Here is a 20,022-nt window from a genome sequence, read left to right on the forward strand (position 1 = left end):
AACAAAGTGCATGTGAGGTCAGTCTGCGAACTTGCTCTTTAATTTTCTTTGTACAGTTTGTCGTTATATATTTAGATGTTTACAAAATGACACAATACAATGAACGACTCACAGTTGCATTACTTGAAACAAAATGCTTATACAGTGTATTCATATGTGTGGGTAACATTTTAGATGCCTCTGTAACTCAACTCTTCCCAAACAAGAACAAAATGGGAAAACAAAACAGAGGAAACATGACAAAATACACTGACAGATGTGTCACTGTTTGTTCTGTTTACATCCCTGAACCTGAAAAAAAAAAAATGTCTTGGTTCACATGAAAATAGCTGTGATGTTTTAGTGAATTTTTCAAATGTTTTAAAATTACCAATTTTTTATATTATTTTATTAACCTGTAGTCTGATCGAGTTCTTAGTGTTTTAATCTCAAATTGGTTAACACTAGGAAGTCTGGGATTTTATTTGCTATGCTTAGGCTACGTCTACACTACAACAGATAAATTTCTCCAGGGTATTTTGCCGACTATTTTATACCCGACCACACTCCATATGAGGAGCGTTTAAGGCTGCCCCGCTTCTACAAGGTATGCCTGCATTTGCGCAAACTACGCATGCATAGAAAGGAGCAGTCTCATGTGTTACGTCATCACCCGCACGGTTTACCTCTGAACTGGAAGCTCATTACTCGCTGGCGGGAAATTTTGAAATTACTACACCTTCTAGACCAGGGGTTGGCTACTTCGTTTTGTGAGCACAGTTTTTTTTCGTGAACGCATCACGCGGGAGCGGATACTAAGGAAGTTACGTCACGCCGTCGCCATTTTTAATGCGGCATGACGCCATTGTAAACAAAGGAGGCATACGATCACAGCGTGGCATTCCTGCTCTCTTTTCTTTTTCATAAATTTGTTTTAACCTTCAAACTACGTGGCAACAATATGCTTCAATTCAGTGCCCATTTGTGGTCCTCCCATCACGGATGACGCAGAGACGTGGAGATGAGCGTTTTTTACAGAGCTTGTCTCCCGTGTTGTCTCCAATCAGCCAGCTGCAGGGCTGCCCCACCCCCAACTCAATGCCGACCGAACATGAGTACCGTAAGAGTACCGTATATAAAAATATGTAGAGGAAATTTAAACCCCGAAAAGTGACCTGCGTAGTACCCCCAGTCAAAGATCACAAAATAATGACAGTCTAGAACAGACATGTCCAAAGTCCGGCCCTTGGCCAAATGCGGCCCGTGGTCAGATTTCATCCGGCTCCCAGCCTCTGTCTTAAAATCAATAACGTCTGGCACGCACACAGACTTAATAAATTGGTCAGTATTACTGCTACTAGCATATGACGTAGCTTACACACTAAATGCTGCTCCTCATTTACCCACTAAAAGGCAGCAGCACTCTAAGCAACATTACCCTGTGTGACCCTTTACTTCCAATTTTCTAAAATTGCGACAATCAACAAAAAAAAAAAAAAAAAGAAAGAAAGTTGACTGCGACGGCGACGCTTCAAGGACAGGTGGAAATTGGACTATTTCTTCACTGAAATACGCAACAACTGTGTCTGCCTCATTTGCAAAGAGACAGTCGCTGTTTTTAAAGAGTTCAATGTGAGGCGATATTACCAAACAAGACACGCTGACATGTACGACAAGATTACAGGGAAGATACGCAGCGAGAAATTGAAGCAACTTGAAGCTAGTTTAATTTCACAGCAGCAGTATTTCGCAAGAGCCCAAGAGTCGAAAGAACTCCACAAAGGCAAGTTGCAAGATTGGTGAAATTATTAATTTAAAAAAAATAACAAAGCAAATGTGACACACAGAATAGCTTGCTAAAATTTGCTTAAATATACTGTATTGTTCTACGTAAAGGACGTCAGCCAAGGTCGGCCCCCCCACATTTTTACCACAACAAATCTGGCCCCCTTTGCAAAAAGTTTGGACACCCCTGGTCTAGAAGGTGCACTGGTGTAGTAATTTTGAAATTTGCCGCCGGCGAGTAATGAGTTTCCGGTTCAGAGGTGAACTGCGCGGGCGATGTGTAGTTTGCACAAATGCAGGCGTACCTTGCAGAGGCGGGGGGGCCTTAAACATACCTTAAACGTAAGTGTGGACAGGTATAAAAATAGTCTGCAAAATACCCTGGAGAAAATTATCCGTCCTAGTGTAGACGTAGCCTAACTGACCAGAAATGCCAAGTGGCTCTGGTTTCGACTGGCCAGTGTTAAAACATTAAAATACTCTTTAATTTTTAAAACATTTTTTTTTTTTTTTTTTTTTTTAACCATGAATTTTATTCATATTTTATTCTCCAAAACACATCATGGTATCAGTGTTAGTCCATTAATAGCTATAAATTTGCACTCAATTACACTAATTTGGAATATGTTACCTGCATGAGCAATTGGAGGTCTGTCATGATCTGCTGAGCTAACTGCTTCAAGCTGGGCTGGACACTGGAGGTAAAAATGCTAATACGAGCCTGAAGGTCCAAATCCAGCAGAGCGGCACCGAGCCGAGGCTGTGCAACATCTTCCAGCAGCATTGACTGCAGGAGGCGCAGGGAGTGGAGACACACTTCCCAGGATCTGTCTGTAGCATAAACAAATGCCACACAATGTGAGAGATGATAGTTCCATATACCTGTACATTTCTTGGACACTCATTTGGCACAACATACTTAAAGTAGGCCTGTCGCGATAACAAATTTTAGTGGGCGATAAATTATCTCATAAATTATTGCGATATGCGATATTATTGCGCCCCCCCCCCCCCCCCCCCCAAAAAAAAAAAAAAATTGCGTTTATTTGTTTGTTGTCATCATCATCGGTATCATTGACAGTTGCAAGATGTGATATGAGCAACCCGAAAAAAACGAAAATAAGACAAGGGCTGACGAGAGAAGCATATGCTTATCAAGTCCCGTCCCCTTTTAACCGATTTACAATAACACAGTGAGAATACAGTATATATTAATAGATCAAGTACACCCATTTAAACGCAATAAATGTTTACTTTTAAATTTAAAAATACCTTTTTAAGAAATCACAACTAAAAACAATAGACCATGCCTCTTTCAAGTAAAAGACAACATTATTAATACCGCACAGAAACACATAATAAATGTCTTTTTTCAAGAAAAAAAAAAATGCACTTAATAACTGAAGCATTTAGGCACATAGCCAGGGCCGGCCCAGGCCATTTGGAGGCCCTAAGCAAAATAATGCAAAGGGGCCCATATTTTTGGCCCATCATTTCGTCACAGTGTATTGTGAAACCCATACATGCAATCCAACCCATACATCCTTATTTTGTATATCAATCAGATATTGTTGTACTGCATACTTCAAACTTCAAAGAAGAACTTCAAAGAAGTTAAGGAATAACTTTTATTTTTTTAAAGCTTGTAATCAAGTATCAAAACTCACAAAAGTCAAATAAAGCAAACTGTAGAAAACAAAATAGAATATAAATTAAACAACTGCCAAATTGGGGGCCCCCTAGTGGTCAGGGGCCCTAAGCAGCTGCATAGTCTGCGTATAGGCTGCAACTTTGAAAGTTGCAGTAACAGTAATTGCACTTCAACAACAACAGAGAAAAACAGACTAATTAAGTAGCAGTAACAAAAATTTGGCTCCCAAAGGTATCAAATATCATTTAACAGAGGTAAAACTGTCTCATTTCTTCAGCAATGTAGCGGACTTCACTTTCCGTGAGGGAACGCTATTTTGCGCGGTGTCGTCTGTATTTCTCACATCAAGCGAATACCTCTAATTGTCAATTAACGTGACGAGGAGGCTCCGCTTGTTGCTATGCAGTTTTCTTACTAAGCAGTGAAAACTGGAGAGGTTGATAGTGTTTCAAATGAGCATGTAGATTTATTCTGTTGGCCATCTTTGTTGAAACAACCTCCAAAAACAGTTTGCAGACTGGTTCGTCCTCTTCCTCATTCCACTCGCTCATTGCTGTGCGCCGACAGTGCACTCGGCCCTTCCTCAATCCATTAAATGACGGTCACTCAAACTCAAATGTATAAAACGAACATACCCAGAAGTCAATAAAACAGAGTGGCACAAGGAAGCTGAACTTTAAACAGCGCCGTCAAGCACGTCTGCCACACATCTGCCGCAAGCGCGTGCGTCACGCGCGCACGCACGTGACAAACGCGCGCACGTGCACGCGAAGCGATAAATCGCCGCAGGAAAATTACCGTCTTCATTTTTATATACCGCGCGATAAATGGAATTATTGCATATTGCGACAGGCTTAACTTAAAGTGATTTACATACGCTTACTAAAGTCAAGTAACATTGTTGCTACAATTAATTAGATAAGGTCACACAATTGAAAATATGAGACAGAACTTCATTTTATTGCTGTGTAGTTATTTCAAATTAATTTTCATGTAACATTTCAAATGAAACTCAATTTAGACATGTACAGCACTCATCCAAAGTACTGAAGTTACTTTAATGTTAATTCTATGAGGAGGTTCACACACACTATGCAGACTGTACAACAACAGAAAATAAAATTGCACCTTCTGTACGCTAAATGACCTTTGCTTGTAAATTTCAACCATAAAATAACATTTTATATAACCATTTAATATTGTGCTATTGTTATGTATTTTATGTACAGCACTTTGTTTGCATTTAGTACTCTGGAAATAAGTTATTATTAAAGCTTAATTGAACACTTGTATCGTTGATAAATTAGATTATCGTGCTATCTTATTATATTTGCTTAAGTTTAGTTTCCTCTGACCATTTACCTTCAAGTAGAGTCCGAATTAGAGGCAGCACTGCTGGGTGCTCCATCATATACTTCAGCCCTTTCACACTGATACTGGTGTTATACAGCCCCATTAGCATCAACCTGTGGTAAAACACCAGCAATAAGCAAAACCTCAAACACAACATACCTTGTTAAATACTGAGATTTAATTCAACTCCTTAAAATCTGTGATTCCCAAACATTCTGCTTTTATTACGTTACACTGTACAAAGCTGTGTACATACACTTTCAGTTTGGGGAATACACCAGGTTTCATCAGCTCTAACAGCTTGATCAGTGTGTCCAACAGATCATGTGAGGAGCTCGAGAGCAAGTCCCGCCCATTGGTTACAGCCGCGATGTCTGATTGGCAGGAGACAAAAGGGCATGTTAATTTTCATTAACTGAGTTTTTCAAGTAAAATTCTCCCTCGCCCCCCAAAGAAAAAGAAGTGTATGGCTGCATCTTACTAGTAATTGTTCCAGTTAATGCCAAGACAAACTGGTATTCTTGGGTGTTGTAGTCCTCAGATCGACTCTTCACATCCTCATCCAGAGTCTTTACAAAGCTCCCCAGAGTCTGAGTGGCGATCACCAGAAAGGTGTGCAGAGTTCCCTATTAAACAAATATTAAAAAACATTTAAAACAAAATTAAAGAACAATGAATCACCCCAAATTTAATTCAAGATATTTTATAGTGGGGACCATTATCCTCTTATTATATTAGTGTTTGCTTCCACCAAATACTTTAAAACAGGGCTCCCCAACGACCGGGCCGCGGGACGGTACCGGTCCGTGGCACATTTGGTACCGGGGCGCGCAGAAATACTAAATAATTTAGTAACGACTGCATTCTGGCCGACTGACTTTGGCCTGTGCCGCTTAACACCCAATATCCCTGTCTACTCTAGATATACAACTACAGGATAGGAGATCGTCATAGAATGCATTGAATGGACCGTTAGCAGTACATCTTGTTTTGTATATCTATGTGTGCTTGGCCTCGATGATAACGTATGACGTAGGTCGTCGCCCGCCACATTTGTTCTCGGAAATAATTAGCCTCCACACTAGAATGACTGAAAAACAGACGTCTTTGGACAGATTTTTTATGGGGAAAAGGGAACCTGACGAGCCAGAAGATGAGCTTACAACCTCGAAGAAAACAAAGTCTAAGCTACTTCCTAATCACTAAAGACATACGAACTGCGAAGGAGTGGATTCGTGACCCGTATGTGAATAAACCGAGTGATTCGAGCATGTCTGTGCAGTATCAGCTTGTAAGATCGCAAATCACGGCAACCTTAAACGTACATTTGAGACAACAACTCTACCGAGGTTCTAGATTAAAGTCATTTTGGAATATCCTGACATCGCCAGGAGTGCACACTGAAAACTGTGCTACAATTTCCAACATCATATCTTTGTGAAGCAAGCTTCTCTCACTCTCCCATCTCGTCTCAACGAAACAAGCTCCGGCCTCCCACTGATTCCGCGGGTGAGTTGTATTTTCCCTGCACTTAACACGATGGGGCGGAAAACAAATGTTATTTTATATTTGCTGTATTTTTCTGCCGCACATTGCTGGTGTTCTGACAAATTTGGCATGCGCGTAACGTTAAAAATTACCGCGAATGCAGAGATTCCAAAGTACACACTACAAACTTTCTTTTAGGAAAGGAATATTGACTTACGTTTGCCATGCTAGCTGCACACAACAGCTGCATGTAGCTCTCTCACTTAACGACTTCGCGTGTCGTTAAGCATTAATTTACACCACTTTCCTGTTGCACGTGTATGTTTATGATGTAAATAGTTTTTTAGCATTGTTGGGTATCATTGAGAGTCCAACTGAATATAAAAGAGGGCCTTTTTCACCGCCACAAAAGCTTTGCGAGCAAAATTTTACAAGGGTGCAAAATTTGACAGAACACCGGTCCGTGGTGCAAAAAAGGTTGGGGACCCCTGCTTTAAAATGTTTACTTTGATTGTGTCGTATCTTTTCTTAAGAAGCATGTACTCTTTCTTGAGATCAATTTGTAACTCATCTACTGACCTCTGCAAAGTAGTCTCCTTTTCAATCACAATTTCCCTCTATTTCCAAACATTTATTGCTGTGTGTAAATGTGAAAAGGCAGATTTATTTTTACTGCACTGAATTTTGCTGTCGTTGTAACGTGCTAGCAGCATATTCATCTGGGTCATTTTCAGTTTTTGTTGCTACGGTGCTGTAAATCGTAAAGAATTTCAATATCACAAAAGAGTTCAATATTTTTTGTCAGTAATTTTGGAGAGTGAAGCATTATTCCGTATACAGATTGACTGAGCTTTTCAATATTTAAAATGTTTGTGTTTGGGAAACCTTAAAATTCAGTGACTGGTAAAATTACCTAAAACCGATTAACTAGGCAACCCATTTAATCAGAGTTTCTGTATTTAGAAATGTAAGGCTAATATATGTCCAGGCCTGAACGAAGATCTTGATTTTTTTTTTTTTAATGGATGCAGTAATCCATGCAATTTATTACTTTTAAATGCAGGCTTACTTTTAAGGCAAATACTGTACATCAGTTTTATGTAGTCCTAAGGAGGCTATCTAGTGGCCATTTTATAGTACTACAACTCTGCTTTTGGCAAATTCTGATCGATGATGGTCCAGAACTTTTTGCAGAAATCATTTCCGATTTTATACTGTTGACTCCCTGCTGTAGGCTTGCATGCCAAAACCCCACAGGTAGGATTTGACCTGGAGGAGAAGGAGACATTTTAGTTGGACCATGATGAAGTGATGCAAAACCTCCCTAGAAATGAAAGAGTTATCATTGGAGCAGACTTCAATGGACATGTGGGTACAGGAAACGGAGGTGATAAGGAGTATGCTAGGTTAGACACTAAGGAGGAAGAGACCGATTTATACAGGTCAACAAGGCAAAGAGACAGAAATGGGAAGGACGTGCAGTTGGTGAAGGTAATAAAGGATAGGGATGGAAGTGACAGTTGACAGATGCCAGTAGTATGTTGAGGAGATGGAGAGAGTACTTTGAAGAGTTGATGAATGAAGAAAATGAGAGAGAACAAAGAGCACAAGAGGTGACTGTTGTGGACCAGGAAGAAGCAAAGATTAGTAAGGATGAAGTGAGAAGGGCATTGAAGAGGATGACGAGTGGAAAGACTCTAGGCCCAGATGATAAACCTGTAGAGGTATAGAAGTCTCTAGAAGAATTAGCAGTAGAATTTCTGACTGGGTTGTTCAACAGGATCTTAGATAGTGGGAAAATGCCTGAGGAATGGAGGACAGCCGTGCTGATGCCCATTTTCAAGAACAAGGGAGACGTGCAGAGTTGTGGCAACTGCAGAGGAATAAAGCTGATGTGCCAAATAATGAAGCTATGGAAAAGAGTAGTTGAAGCTAAATTGAGGGCAGAGGTGAACAATTGTGAGCAGCATTATGGTTTCATGCCCCCCCCCCAAAAAAAGAGTGCAACAGATGCAGTTTGCTTTGAGGATATTGATGGAGAAGTGCAGAGAAGGTCAGAGGGAGCTGCATTGTGTCACTGTAGATCTGGAGAAGGCTTATGACTCGGTGTCCCGAGAGGAACTGTGCTTTTGTATGAGGAAGTCTGGAGTGGCAGAGAAGTATGTTCCAGTGGTGCAGGACATGCATGAGGACTGTAAACAGTGGTGAGGTGTGCTGTTGATGTGACGGAGTTCAAGGAGGGTTCAGGGTTCAGCTCTGAGCTTGTTTGCTTGGTAATAGACAGGATGACAGATGCCGATGACAGGAGTCTCCCTGGATTATGAAGTTGGAGGTAAGGTGGAGGAGTTTAAGTATTTAGGCTCAACAGTCCAGATCAATGGAGAGTGTGGAAAAGAAGTGAAGAAGCGTGTGCAGGCACGCTGGAAAGGCTGGATAAAAGTGAACATGTGATGGGTGACACAAGTGTTTCATCAAAAATTAAAGGGAAGGTTTATAAAACTGTGGTGAGACCAGCAATGTTGTTTTGTCTTGTGACAGCGCCACTGAGGAAAAGACAGGAGGCAGCGCTGGAGGTGGCAGAGATGAAGATGCTGAGACTTTTTGGGAGTGAGATGGTTTGGGCATGTCCAGAGGACAGATAGTGAGTATATCCTGTATATTGGCAAAAGGAGGCTGAATTTCCATAAGCCAAGCAGGAGGTCTAGAGGACGAGCAAAGAGGAGGTTTATGGATGTAGTTAAAGAGGACATGAAGGTAGTTGGTGTCAGAGCAGAGGATAGGGTAAAATGGAGACAAGTGATTCGATGTGGCGAACCCTAAATGGAAAAGTCGAAAGGAAAAGAAAAAATTCACTTTTTGTGATAGCAACAAGTAAAACGAAAAGGTGATGCTTGGTGTAGAATAGATGCTTTGCTAATTAATCTTTATGTGTTTTAAATCGCAAAATTCTAAACAGGGTACTAATGCTTTGGCACTACACTAATTACAAACCCTTTAAGTGGGGCGTCAAATACTTCTATCCCCATTTCTTATAAATTGTAGGGATACACTGGACTAAAATCACAGTAATGCTCACAAAGAAGTCTCACATCAGCCAGCCACTGTTTAACCATGTCCTCCTTTGAAGAGCAGTTCCACAGAATGCTGCAGACAGCAGAACCAAGACTGAAGCAGTAGTCAGAGTGCTGCTGCAGTTCGGCTCCACTCTGCCAAAGCTGCTCACGCAACTGTAATTTCTCCTTCACACATGAAATAGATACAGAACACACACTGAGTAAATCACACATTTATCAAATTAAGTGATGCAATTACTGTCATTTTGACTACACTTAAAGTTTTGTTGTAGTAAAGAACAAAACCATTCATAACACAAAAACATCAATACAAAAACATCAATATACATTAGTGTTGTCCCGATTCGATAATCCGCATCGGTGACTGATACGGCTATTTTTTGGAGTATATCGGAGTTGGTCACAAAATATGATTTTATCCAGTATTCATTTATGTTTTCAGCACCTCACGCTTTTCTGTTGCTGTAAATCAAACCATTTGGCAAATATAAACATTGTGTGATAGCACTTCTGTTTAGAAACCAAAGATAGTAAAGGTTTTGGGTAATATTTGTAAACAGAGCATTTCTGGAGGAGGTACAAGCATAGCTCACTTTAATACAAAAAATATGATTTGTAATTTACTGGTTTTGTCATATTTGTGTTGTGCTCACGTTTTTCCCCTTTATTCCAGCAGCTGGATGGGCACCTAAGGCGAATTAGGAGCTCAGTATTCAAGGATATCTGTCACTTCTAGATGTTGTCAGACTATTGACCGTGCTTACCGCTGTGTGCGTCTCCTTCCAGTTCTCCTGCCTACATACAGTGTATCACAAAAGTGAGTACACCCCTCGCATTTCTGCAGATATTTAAGTATATCTTTTCATGGGACAACACTGACACAATGACACAATGAAAAGTAGTCTGTGTGCAGCTTATATAATAGAGTTAGCTATATTTTGTGGGGAAAATAAATTATTAATATCTAGACCCCTGGCAACAAAAGTGAGTACACCCCTTAGAAACTACGTACTACTACGTACGACTAAATGTCCAAATTGAGTACCGCTTGTCATTTCCCCTCAAAAATGTCACGTGACTCGTTACAAGGGTGCTGTCAGCATTGCTGCAGAGATTGAAGAGGTGGGGGGTCAGCCTGTTAGTGTTCAGACTATACGCCCACTCTACATCAAATTGGTGTGCATGGCTGTCACCCCAGGAGAAAGCCTCTTCTGAAGAAGGTACACAAGAAAGCCAACAAACAGTTGAAGACATATCAACAAAGCACATGGATTACTGGAGCCATGTCCTATGGTCTGATGAGAAGGGCGGGCTTTCTTGTGTACCGTCTTCAGAAGAGGCTTCCTCCTGCGGTGATAGCCATGCACACCATTTGATGGAGAGTGCAGCGTATGGTGTGAGCACTAACAGGCTGACCCCCCCACCTCTTCAATTTCTGCAGCAATGCTGACAGCACTCTTTTTTTGCATTATTTTTGGTGGTCGAAAAATATAGATATCAGGTCTTTCGGCAAAACGGATTGGAAGTCAACAAATCTGTATCAGGACATCTTGACTAAACATTACACCATGATAAATACATTATTAAATTAATATCGTCTATCCTTTGATCCATTCTCTGAATCACTTATTCCTATAGAGTCGCAGATGTGCTGGAGTCTATCCCAGCTGATACTGGGCAAGGGGCATACTCTGAACTGCTTGCCAGCCAATCACGCTTAAAACAAAAAAAGAAATTCAGCATTGTTATTAAAACTGTTCAATCAATGGTCCAGATCCAGTCCTGGAGTTCTCACCTCTCTCTCCCTCTGACATTCAATTTGTAATGCATCCAGTCTGGACTTTAGATGAAGACACTCTTGCTGCGATTGCTCGTGTTCTTGTGTAAGATGCTCTTTCACTATTCACAGACACACATACACACGTAAGAATGACGAGTTTAAAACTAGTAATTTTGATTCACACCAACATTTATTTGTATATCAGTCCCTCTACATTCACGCAATAAATTAGGAGCTAAGAAATTGGGGCTTGTGAAGATAAAATGTTTATATTGTTCAAAGACCACAGCAACATTTAATCTAATCCATCCTTCAATTTTATACACTAACTTTCCCGCAGAATTTACTGAGCCTTGTACCACTTTTACATTGAAAAGAAAAGATTATCAGCTAAAAAAATGGCAATGTCTTATATTTACTTGAAAACATTTATTTACTAAAAAATGTAATGTAAAAAAATCTTCACTAATTTTAATCTATTCAAACACCAGAACAAAGTTTTGGGGGGATTTTTTTTCCCCGCAATTTTTTCTCAGGGATATTTCATGCTTTTATAGGTTTATTTTTAATGTTAATGTGTTTTTGGTGAGAAATGAGCACTTTACGTTATCCTTTTTGAAGTTGCGTTTGGTCAGCCATTTTCAAAGAGCCAAAAACAACAGAGAAGGTGTACCAAACCTCATGATTAGATTTTGATGGGTAAAGTTTCATCCAATCATCTCCCTGAAGTGGCAATAGCAACTAAATTCAGGGTATTTATTGGTTTAGAGACACGAACGCATCATGTTGTTCAGCAGCATGCTCAGGTCTGAAGGAGTTAAGTAATAGATGTGATTTTCTCAGGTCAATTAAAAAAATCAGGGAAAATGGATAAAAATCCCCAATTCTTTGAGTATGAATCAATGTTCTTCATTACCTCTCAGGTTAAAGGCTACACGCATGGATGAGCCTATTGAGACAATTTAGAGCGAGCTAAAGCTGTCATCACAAAGCCACTTTTCAGTAATTTGTTGTTTCATTCTTCTTTAGATGAGCTGTACAGAAACAGGAGGTGTCAGCATTTACTCCGCCTTACCTGTTTGTGTTACTCTTGTTTTGTGTAGCCTGTCAATCAAATTTCTGTTCACAACTCTGGGCAGGAACTCCCTTAACTGCATGACCTCTGTGGTTAGTTTTTCTAGATCTCTCTTTCTCACTCGAACAAAACCATCCTGAGGAAAAGAAGACAGACATTTGGGAAGTTACAATATATATATATATATATATATATATATATATATATATATATATATATATATATATATATATGACCTGTAAATGTCAATCAGATAAATATGTTCATGGAGAAGACCTTTGGTACACTTGGAGTAGGCTACTCATTTTAATTAGATAGGCTAGAATACAGACAAAAACCTTTCTTTTCTTTTTTTTCCTTAATAAAATAAAGGGGATTTTCTGTACTTTGATAAAGATGACCCACAGCCAGGTCCAGGTGCACATTTTGTCCCAGTTTACCAAAGGCGGAAGCAGCATTAATTTGAAATGAAATCAGATGTACCTTAGCTTCATCACACATGGGCAACGGTGGCCCGCCAAATGATGAATACATGCTATGCTAGGTTGACGGTATTCTTTCGTTATGCTCTAATTTCACAATTCCTACAAAGGAATGGCATAACAACATTAATACATACTTGTTTTTGTTTAAATAATAATAATCCACGACCAAAACATCCTCGTGCCTTACCACGCTATACATCAGGATTCCAGGTTCGTATGGCAAATAGCTACCTTAAGTTAAGAAATCAACCAAAACCCCGATGCGTTACCTTTTTTTCCGGGTTTTCCCTTCAGTTCAGTACTACCACCAACAAAGCAGGACTGCAACAAAACTCCAGTCCGGAGTTTGCTTCTTTCCGGCTGAGTCAAAAAGCTTATCGCGACTTCCTTTGTGTTTGAATTAATGCGAAACGTGTTTAGGCGGCTCACCGTGACTTCAAACACCTGGGGGAGTAGTCAAACTTTTACTTATGTCTATGGAACAAGACTTTTCTACCGACGATGAGGCGTTTACGAATATGTTCCCTATCCACCGCGCTTGCCGTGATGGAGATGTTGGAGCTTTGCAGTCACTGAACCACCATCACGCTCAAATAACAGCCGAGGACTCCTGCTACGGTTGGACCCCCATTCACTGGGCAGCTCACAGTGGACAGGTGCGGATTAACGTCAAAGTCCACAGAAGGTGGATGAAGTGTGTCTATGTCGAATTTTCACGCACTCAGTTAGAAGCAGGATACAGTGAGTAAAAAAGTAGCGTGAACAAGTTTGCAGTCGGTTTTGTGCGGTACCGCTATTAATATATGGCAATAATATATGCGGGAAACGGTAGTGAAAATATTATGTATGTGCTAGTTAGTTTTTTTATATATATGAGCGTCGAACGCGATTGGAAACAATTCTGATTGAGCAATAAAGTTGTAAAGTGAAAACAAGTGATAAAAAAAAAGGGAGACCAACTTTGTGATTGGCCGCGATAGAACCCCGCAGAGCCAATAGTAATTTAAGGCGCCAAAGCAGGAAGTATATGCGGCTGCGCGATGGTCATGTACCTGAATATTGTGAATGACTGAACAAATCTTTTTCCGTGATATTAGAAAAAGTTGTCCATATGTTTGTCGTGTACGTTCAATAAAATTAGATGTAATGAAACGTTTGTGGGCTCAGAGTCAAAATGGCCAACAGGAAGGGTTTCACACACACGGCCGACATTAAAATAGTAAATACATAACGGAAAATGAGTGATAATGATAATTACAATCATCAATAAATCTTAGGGCTGTCAAAATTATCGTGTTAACGGGCGGTAATTAATTTTTTAAATCACGTTAAAATATTTGACCAGACCCGGCTGCAGAAAGAAATTACAGGGGGGCATTACATTTTTTGGGGGGGGAGGGGGGGGGGCACACTTCTTCAAAGTAAATTTAGCCGTAACAGTGGCGTTTTTACCCGTTATATTTTCTGATGATAGTGTCAGTCAGTGTAACTGCAGTAGGTGGCAGCGCTATCCCTTCATGTTGACTTTTGGCCGCGTTTTTGTCATGGCTTGAGTTCGTCTTTAGTTTCTTGAAAAAAACACGGATGTCCATTCCAATTTGAATTAGCAACGGAGGAGCCGCTCAATCGCCATTTCTGTAACCGGAGCAATCCCTATCCAATCGCAGTACACAATGCCCGCCCCCCTTATCTGTGATTGGCTAGAAATTGCCTACATTCGCTGCTCTGATTGGTTGAATTGAATGACGACAGATCTAGATAGGATGACTAGAGCAGTGTTTTTCAACCTTTTCTGAGTCACAGGACGTTTTTACGTTGGAAAAAATCTCGCGGCACACCACACCAAAATGTTCCAAAATTACTTTCTATAATTTCTCAGTATTTATACTTACTCAGTGCGAAACGTTTAGCAATTAGGCTTGAAAAACTATCAGACAGGGGACTTGAGCAATGCATTTAAGCACATCAGGGCTGGCCGTCTCGCTGACAATGGCTTTGCAGACAGGTAGTATTAACGTCTCTGCCACAGTTTGGGAGTCTGGGACTTTTGAGATTTAGCAACAAAGTAACTGGCTTTCAGGACATTCTTATTTACCTTTGTAGTTTTTCTCAAAAAAGTTGCCCATTTCTCTGTGTTTTCACAAAGGCGTACAAAATAATCCATCGACTTGTACTGAAGCGACGGGCATTCATTTGGAGATGACGTTTAAACTAGTATGGCGCCATGGCGCTAGATAGCTGCTTGTGTCGCGTTCAAGAACTGCTCGGATTTCTAGGCATCTCCCACCTAGCTGTCCTCGATAATGTGTTGGAATAAAAAAAAGAGGGAGGATTAACGGTCGTCACATATGGATAAAATGGAAAGGACACTTTTGTATATATCGACACTTGACGAGTCAAATAATGAACAGTAGAAGTGCTGGGGTCCATATTGTTACGGAGAGCAAGGTGGCTGATGCCTTGAAATCCGAGCAGTTCTTGAACGCAACACGACTCATCTGCACACAACCGAGAACTTTTTCCCCATTCCTTCCTTCCTACTGCAACTTTGCCCGACGATGTTAAAAAAAAAGCGACATTGGATAATTTCTCGCGGCACACCTGACGATCTCTCACGGCGGCGGCACAATCGGTTGAAAAACACTGGAATATAGGGTTCATTCTCCCCGTGTGTGTGTTTTTGTGGAAGATTTAAAAAAAAAAAAAAAAAAAGTACACAATACAGTTTAATCGAGCTAGGGCGGGCACAGCCGTCCCTCAGGGCGGGCACGGCCCCCTAATGCCCACCCATGCCGCCGGGTCTGTATTTGACGCAATTAACGCACATGCCCCGCTCAAACAGATTAAAATGACAGCACAGTGCAATGCCAACTTGTTGTGTTTTTTTTGGAGTTTTGTCGCCCTCTGCTGGCGCTTGGGTGCGACTGATTTTATGGGCTTAAGCACCCATGAGCATTGTGTAATTATTGACAACAATGGCGGGCTACTAGTTTATTTTTTGATTGAAAATTTTACAAATTTTATTGAAACGAAAACATTATGAGGGGTTTTAATATAAAATTTCTATAACTTGCACTAACATTTATCTTTTGAGAACTACAAGTCTTTCTATCCATGGATCGCTTTAACAGAATGTTATTAATGTTAATGCCATCTTGTTGATTTATTGTTATAATAAACAAATACAGTACTTATTTACCGTATGTTGAATGTATATATCCATCTTGTGTTGTCTTTCCATTCCAACAATAACTAACAGAGAAATATGGCATTTTATAGATGGTTTGAATTTCGATTAATTACGATTAATTTTTAAGCTGCAATTAACTCGGTTAAAAATTTTAATCATTTGACAGCCCTAACAAATATATATTGAAAAAAATGAAATAGATATTTCTATTTGAGTAGGGATTCAGACGGCTCTGGATAAAAATACAGAACTGAAATTGGAATGTAAAACAACATTCTGCATATTAAATTGTACATACATGTCAATCAAAAAAGTAATTTCTATTCATTATACCTTTTTTAATAAGTAATCATTTAGATGCAGCACAGTAATCCAGTGGTATGTATCGCACTTCTGAGGTTCCGTTCAGTTTCAAATCTTGGCTCTGGCTTTCTAGGGCTAAATTATCTTGCTCTACCTGTTATTTTTCAGGTACTGTAAGTCACTTCTACTTTGGCCTTAAAACATGCACACTGGATTCATTGAATGCTTACTTCTGAACAGGTCTAAATCTGAACTTAAAAGCTTTAGACTAGCCTAGTGCTGTCCAGATTCGATACCGAGTGTTGGTGCCCAATATGGCTATTTTGGGCATGTCAGATTTGGTCACAAGATCCAGTCCAGTATTAATGTATATTTTCAATCCCATCGCACTTTTCGGCTGCTGTAAATTAAACTACTAGGTAAGCATGTCTGCTGTGTGGAACTACTTCTTTAGAAACCAATGGTAGAAAAAGACGATCAGGCATTACTTGAAAACAGCATTTCTCGAGGACGTACCAGCAAGGCTCACTTTAATACAACAACAACAAAAATGATTTACAGCAGTCATACAACAAAATTAGCACCAGCGTTTTCCCCCCTAGCGCTTTTGAATATTATTTCTTTTATAAAACTGTTACACTAATGTATTTATAACAGTATAGTAGTATTTCTCTTCTTTTTTCTGAGTTGGAATTACTTGGGATTTATTCTAGTCTCTTATTTGAAATTACTTGGGATTTATACATTTGTTATTTGATGTATTTTTACAACTTGGTTTCTAGAGAAGGTTTTTTGCAGTACAGTTCATTTTGTAAACCAAAATAAAAAGGATATACAGTAGTGATGCCTCCTTTTTTGCAGTTAATGTGGACCGGAACCCCCCTTGAAAAGTGGAAAAACTACAAAGTATGGCTTATTTACAGTACCTGCGTGATGCGTAAGGGGAACTTGGCACACCACCTGGATGTCGTGTAGGTCCACTAACGAGCGAAGAGAGTGTGTAGCGGGTAGATGATGCTTCATTTGCAGCTAAAAGTAAATACTTTTCCAGAGATGTTGGAGGTTTGTAGCAGGCTATGGGTGCTCCCAAATAGAGTAAAAAAGGTGAAAAGTACTGTCAACTTTAGTTACACAACTTTGTAATTTGTGACAACAAACTATATCATATTACAGCTATACTTGCTTAAAATAAGCTTTATTATTTCCCAGTCCTCTCTCTCTTGGTGCGGTTTCTCTTATGCTATAACATTTTGCAGTCATCTCAGATTTTTCTCATGTTGCATGCAGTTGGAGTGTCTCATACGCCTGGTGCAGATTGGTTGCAACGTGAACACAGTGTCAAGTCGCTTTAACCAGACTCCAACACACACAGCTGCGATTGGCGGGCACCCACACTGTGTTTTGTGGCTATTGCAGGCTGGTGCGGATGTCAACCAGCAGGTGAGCAGTGATAGATGTTTAACTTGTAATATACAATTATACACCCATCCTGGAGAAAAATTATATTTTTATAGTTTGCCTCCGTTTTCAGGACTGGGTTGGTGAGGCTCCCATCCACAAGGCTGTTAGGGCAGCTTCCATGGAGTGCATCCAAATACTGCTGGTAGCGGGCGCTAAACTGCAGTAAGTTACCTTTTGAGCAGAGTTTAGGATCGCTGCAGCTTAGCCTTGCAATCAAAGGTTAAAATTTTAATTTTGTATATTCTGGGATGCTGATTGGCCTCTCTGAGGTCTAAACTATTATTCACATTTTAATCTAGAAAATAAACAGTGGTACCTGGACATAATATACTGACTTCAAGTAAATTTCAAGTTGTCTTGTAAAAAGTAAAATAATAATAAAAAAAAAAAAAAGTCAACAACTACACGTGGATCTATGGCATTTTGCGCTTTACTCACTTTTCTCCATTCACTGTGCAGCTTAAGGAACACCAGCGGGCAGACAGCAGCTGACCTTGCGCGAACTCACAGCTCAGATGACTGTCTCCGCCTCATCCTCAACTTGCAGGGGCACTTGTTGCAGCTCAGTGAGTTACAGAGCAATGGAGAAAAGAATGGGAACAGCCCTGGTTTGCTCTGTAGGAAGAGGCTGCAGTCTGCTTTTGAGAATGGTCAAATGAAGAAAGCAAGGAGGGGTAACTGACTGCTTACATTTATTAGTTGCATACATAGACCGTTATTTGCTTTATAAATGTCTTGTTGCATTTCAGATATGTTACTACAGAAGCAACATTCTGCACTTGAAGACAGCATGGAGTCCAGCTGTGGAAGTGAGTCGACTACATAAGCAAATGGGTTTTAACATTCAAGACACTAGTATGTATGTGTATGGTACAGTGACACGCAATGTCATACTTTACCAGGTCATGTTCTTCATATGAAGGGATTCAAACATTCCCCCCTCCAACCAGCAGCCGTTGCTGATGTCCCTGATGGCATTCATCCACACTCTCCCATTAATAATGATGAACCAATGAAAAACATTCCCGCATGCAGTGAAGTTTCCGTACGGCTGTCTTGGCAGCAGGGATGTTCAACTCCCAACCAGCGCGACTCAGCTGACATGTGTGGCTCCCTGCATCTGACAGAAAGCTACAACATCTGCTTCCCCCATCAACTGGCGTTTCAAAGCCCACTAGAAGCTGATTGTGATGATGTCCTCAATTATGGACACTATCATGGTTTCGGGGACACAGCAGAGGAGATATCTTACAGAGGCCACATTGGTCTCAAGTCCTCTCAAAATGCAGAAGCTGCCATGGATATGTCCCAGGACTCATAAGCCCAAGGCTGTAAAAATTTTTTCATATACTGTACAGTTCATTAGGGTCATGATATGTGAGGTTGTTTTTTTTTTTAAACACCAGTTATGTTCTCTCGATGAGACTTTTGGTTGTATAAAGTTTCCCAACCTCTGAGCCAAGGGGTCATGTTTTACCAAGGTTGGGTGGCTTACCACACACCAGTGTTTAACCTAGGTTTGAGCGAATCCCAGTGGTTTCGTGACAAAGTCTAAGGAGCGACGGTTAAGACACGACAGGCCCTATTTTTGTACACTGACTAAATCTATGCAAAGTGCTGTTTTAGACCAGGTACTGGTTATTCAGTGAAAGGCTGACTGACTCTCCTTTTGTTATGAGGACGTACAAAAAAAAAACAAAAATAAAAATCGGGCAAACTATGCTGGTATTAAAAAAATATATATATATTGCATTACATTTTACACCATTAGGTATGTGATGAAAGGATGCAACAATATGAGAATGTCGAAATGAAAATGAAGGGAACGGTGAATATATTGGGCTTTAAAATTGGGAAAAAAAGACTGCTTTATTATGCAGTTCCAAGTGTTCTGTCATTTCACATGTGAAACGTGGGATTTGTTACCTTTGGCAAGGTTAAGAACCACTGCAATAAACCAATATAGTAAAAATGTCAAATATACTTATGGTTAAATGTTTGTCTGCACGGTGACACTATACATTTTTTGTTGAACCAAAACATTTTTTGTAGTAAATAATACTTAATGGTTGGGGGAAAACTGCTGCAAAATACCAAAACGCATTTCCTCTTTTCCCATTAAACACTGCACCCTTGCAAAGTAAATGTGCAGCTAACAACAAGCCTATACTTATAATTAGTAGCTAAACGTTGACTTGACTTTGCAGCAACAAAGTACCTAGAAAGAACTTCAGTTATGAATGTCATCGGATTGAATTGCTTTTGGGCTTTTATTGTATTTAGATGTGATGTGTGCAGAAAAGTATTAGTTTATCTGAAACAAACAGGACACACATTTTTGGGTTATGCTCCAACTGTACTGTAAATATGTATGCTAAATACTGTAACTCAAACTTTT

At 40.0% G+C, this 20,022-nt stretch overlaps 2 protein-coding genes across 6 annotated transcripts; one reads left to right on the top strand and one right to left on the bottom strand.

Moving 5' to 3' along the window:
- Positions 1-18: 18 nt before the first annotated feature.
- hsf2bp (heat shock transcription factor 2 binding protein) lies at positions 19-13,904 on the bottom strand. Of its 5 annotated transcripts, XM_057822600.1 has the most exons (10): positions 12,858-13,556; positions 12,669-12,769; positions 12,186-12,321; positions 11,126-11,229; positions 9,346-9,495; positions 5,250-5,394; positions 5,025-5,142; positions 4,778-4,881; positions 2,396-2,595; positions 19-291 (listed from the first exon to the last, which is right to left on the bottom strand). In XM_057822600.1, exons 2-10 carry the CDS (start codon positions 12,717-12,719, stop codon positions 262-264), a joined length of 1,038 nt encoding a protein of 345 aa, XP_057678583.1. In that variant the 5' UTR covers positions 12,720-12,769; positions 12,858-13,556; the 3' UTR covers positions 19-261. The 5 variants fall into 5 exon arrangements, with proteins under 5 accessions (XP_057678583.1, XP_057678616.1, XP_057678608.1 ...); XM_057822633.1 differs by lacking the exons at positions 12,669-12,769; positions 12,858-13,556 and adding an exon at positions 13,631-13,904; XM_057822625.1 differs by lacking the exon at positions 12,669-12,769 and having other exon boundaries at positions 12,940-13,557.
- Positions 13,013-20,019, top strand: ankrd10a (ankyrin repeat domain 10a). Its single transcript, XM_057822585.1, has 6 exons — positions 13,013-13,326; positions 17,451-17,603; positions 17,695-17,786; positions 18,084-18,298; positions 18,374-18,433; positions 18,527-20,019. The coding sequence occupies exons 1-6, from the start codon at positions 13,141-13,143 to the stop codon at positions 18,943-18,945; spliced, it is 1,125 nt and encodes a 374-aa protein (XP_057678568.1). The 5' UTR covers positions 13,013-13,140; the 3' UTR covers positions 18,946-20,019.
- The last annotated feature ends 3 nt before the right edge of the window (positions 20,020-20,022 follow it).

Source organism: Corythoichthys intestinalis, chromosome 2 (assembly GCF_030265065.1).
Source record: "Corythoichthys intestinalis isolate RoL2023-P3 chromosome 2, ASM3026506v1, whole genome shotgun sequence".
Taxonomy (NCBI): Eukaryota; Metazoa; Chordata; class Actinopteri; order Syngnathiformes; family Syngnathidae; genus Corythoichthys; species Corythoichthys intestinalis.

Excerpts from the sequence above, each read along its gene's own strand:
- hsf2bp (XM_057822600.1), bottom strand. The coding sequence starts at position 12,719 with ATGTATTCATCATTTGGCGGGCCACCGTTGCCCATGTGTGATGAAGCT. Across the intron at positions 12,322-12,668 it reads CCATGTGTGATGAAGCTAAG|GATGGTTTTGTTCGAGTGAG; the intron begins GTACATCTGATT and ends TCTTTTCCTCAG. Across the intron at positions 2,596-4,777 it reads AATTCGGACTCTACTTGAAG|ACAGATCCTGGGAAGTGTGT; the intron begins GTAAATGGTCAG and ends TTTATGCTACAG.
- ankrd10a (XM_057822585.1), top strand. The coding sequence starts at position 13,141 with ATGTCTATGGAACAAGACTTTTCTACCGACGATGAGGCGTTTACGAAT. Across the intron at positions 17,787-18,083 it reads GTAGCGGGCGCTAAACTGCA|CTTAAGGAACACCAGCGGGC; the intron begins GTAAGTTACCTT and ends TTCACTGTGCAG. Across the intron at positions 18,299-18,373 it reads AATGAAGAAAGCAAGGAGGG|ATATGTTACTACAGAAGCAA; the intron begins GTAACTGACTGC and ends GTTGCATTTCAG.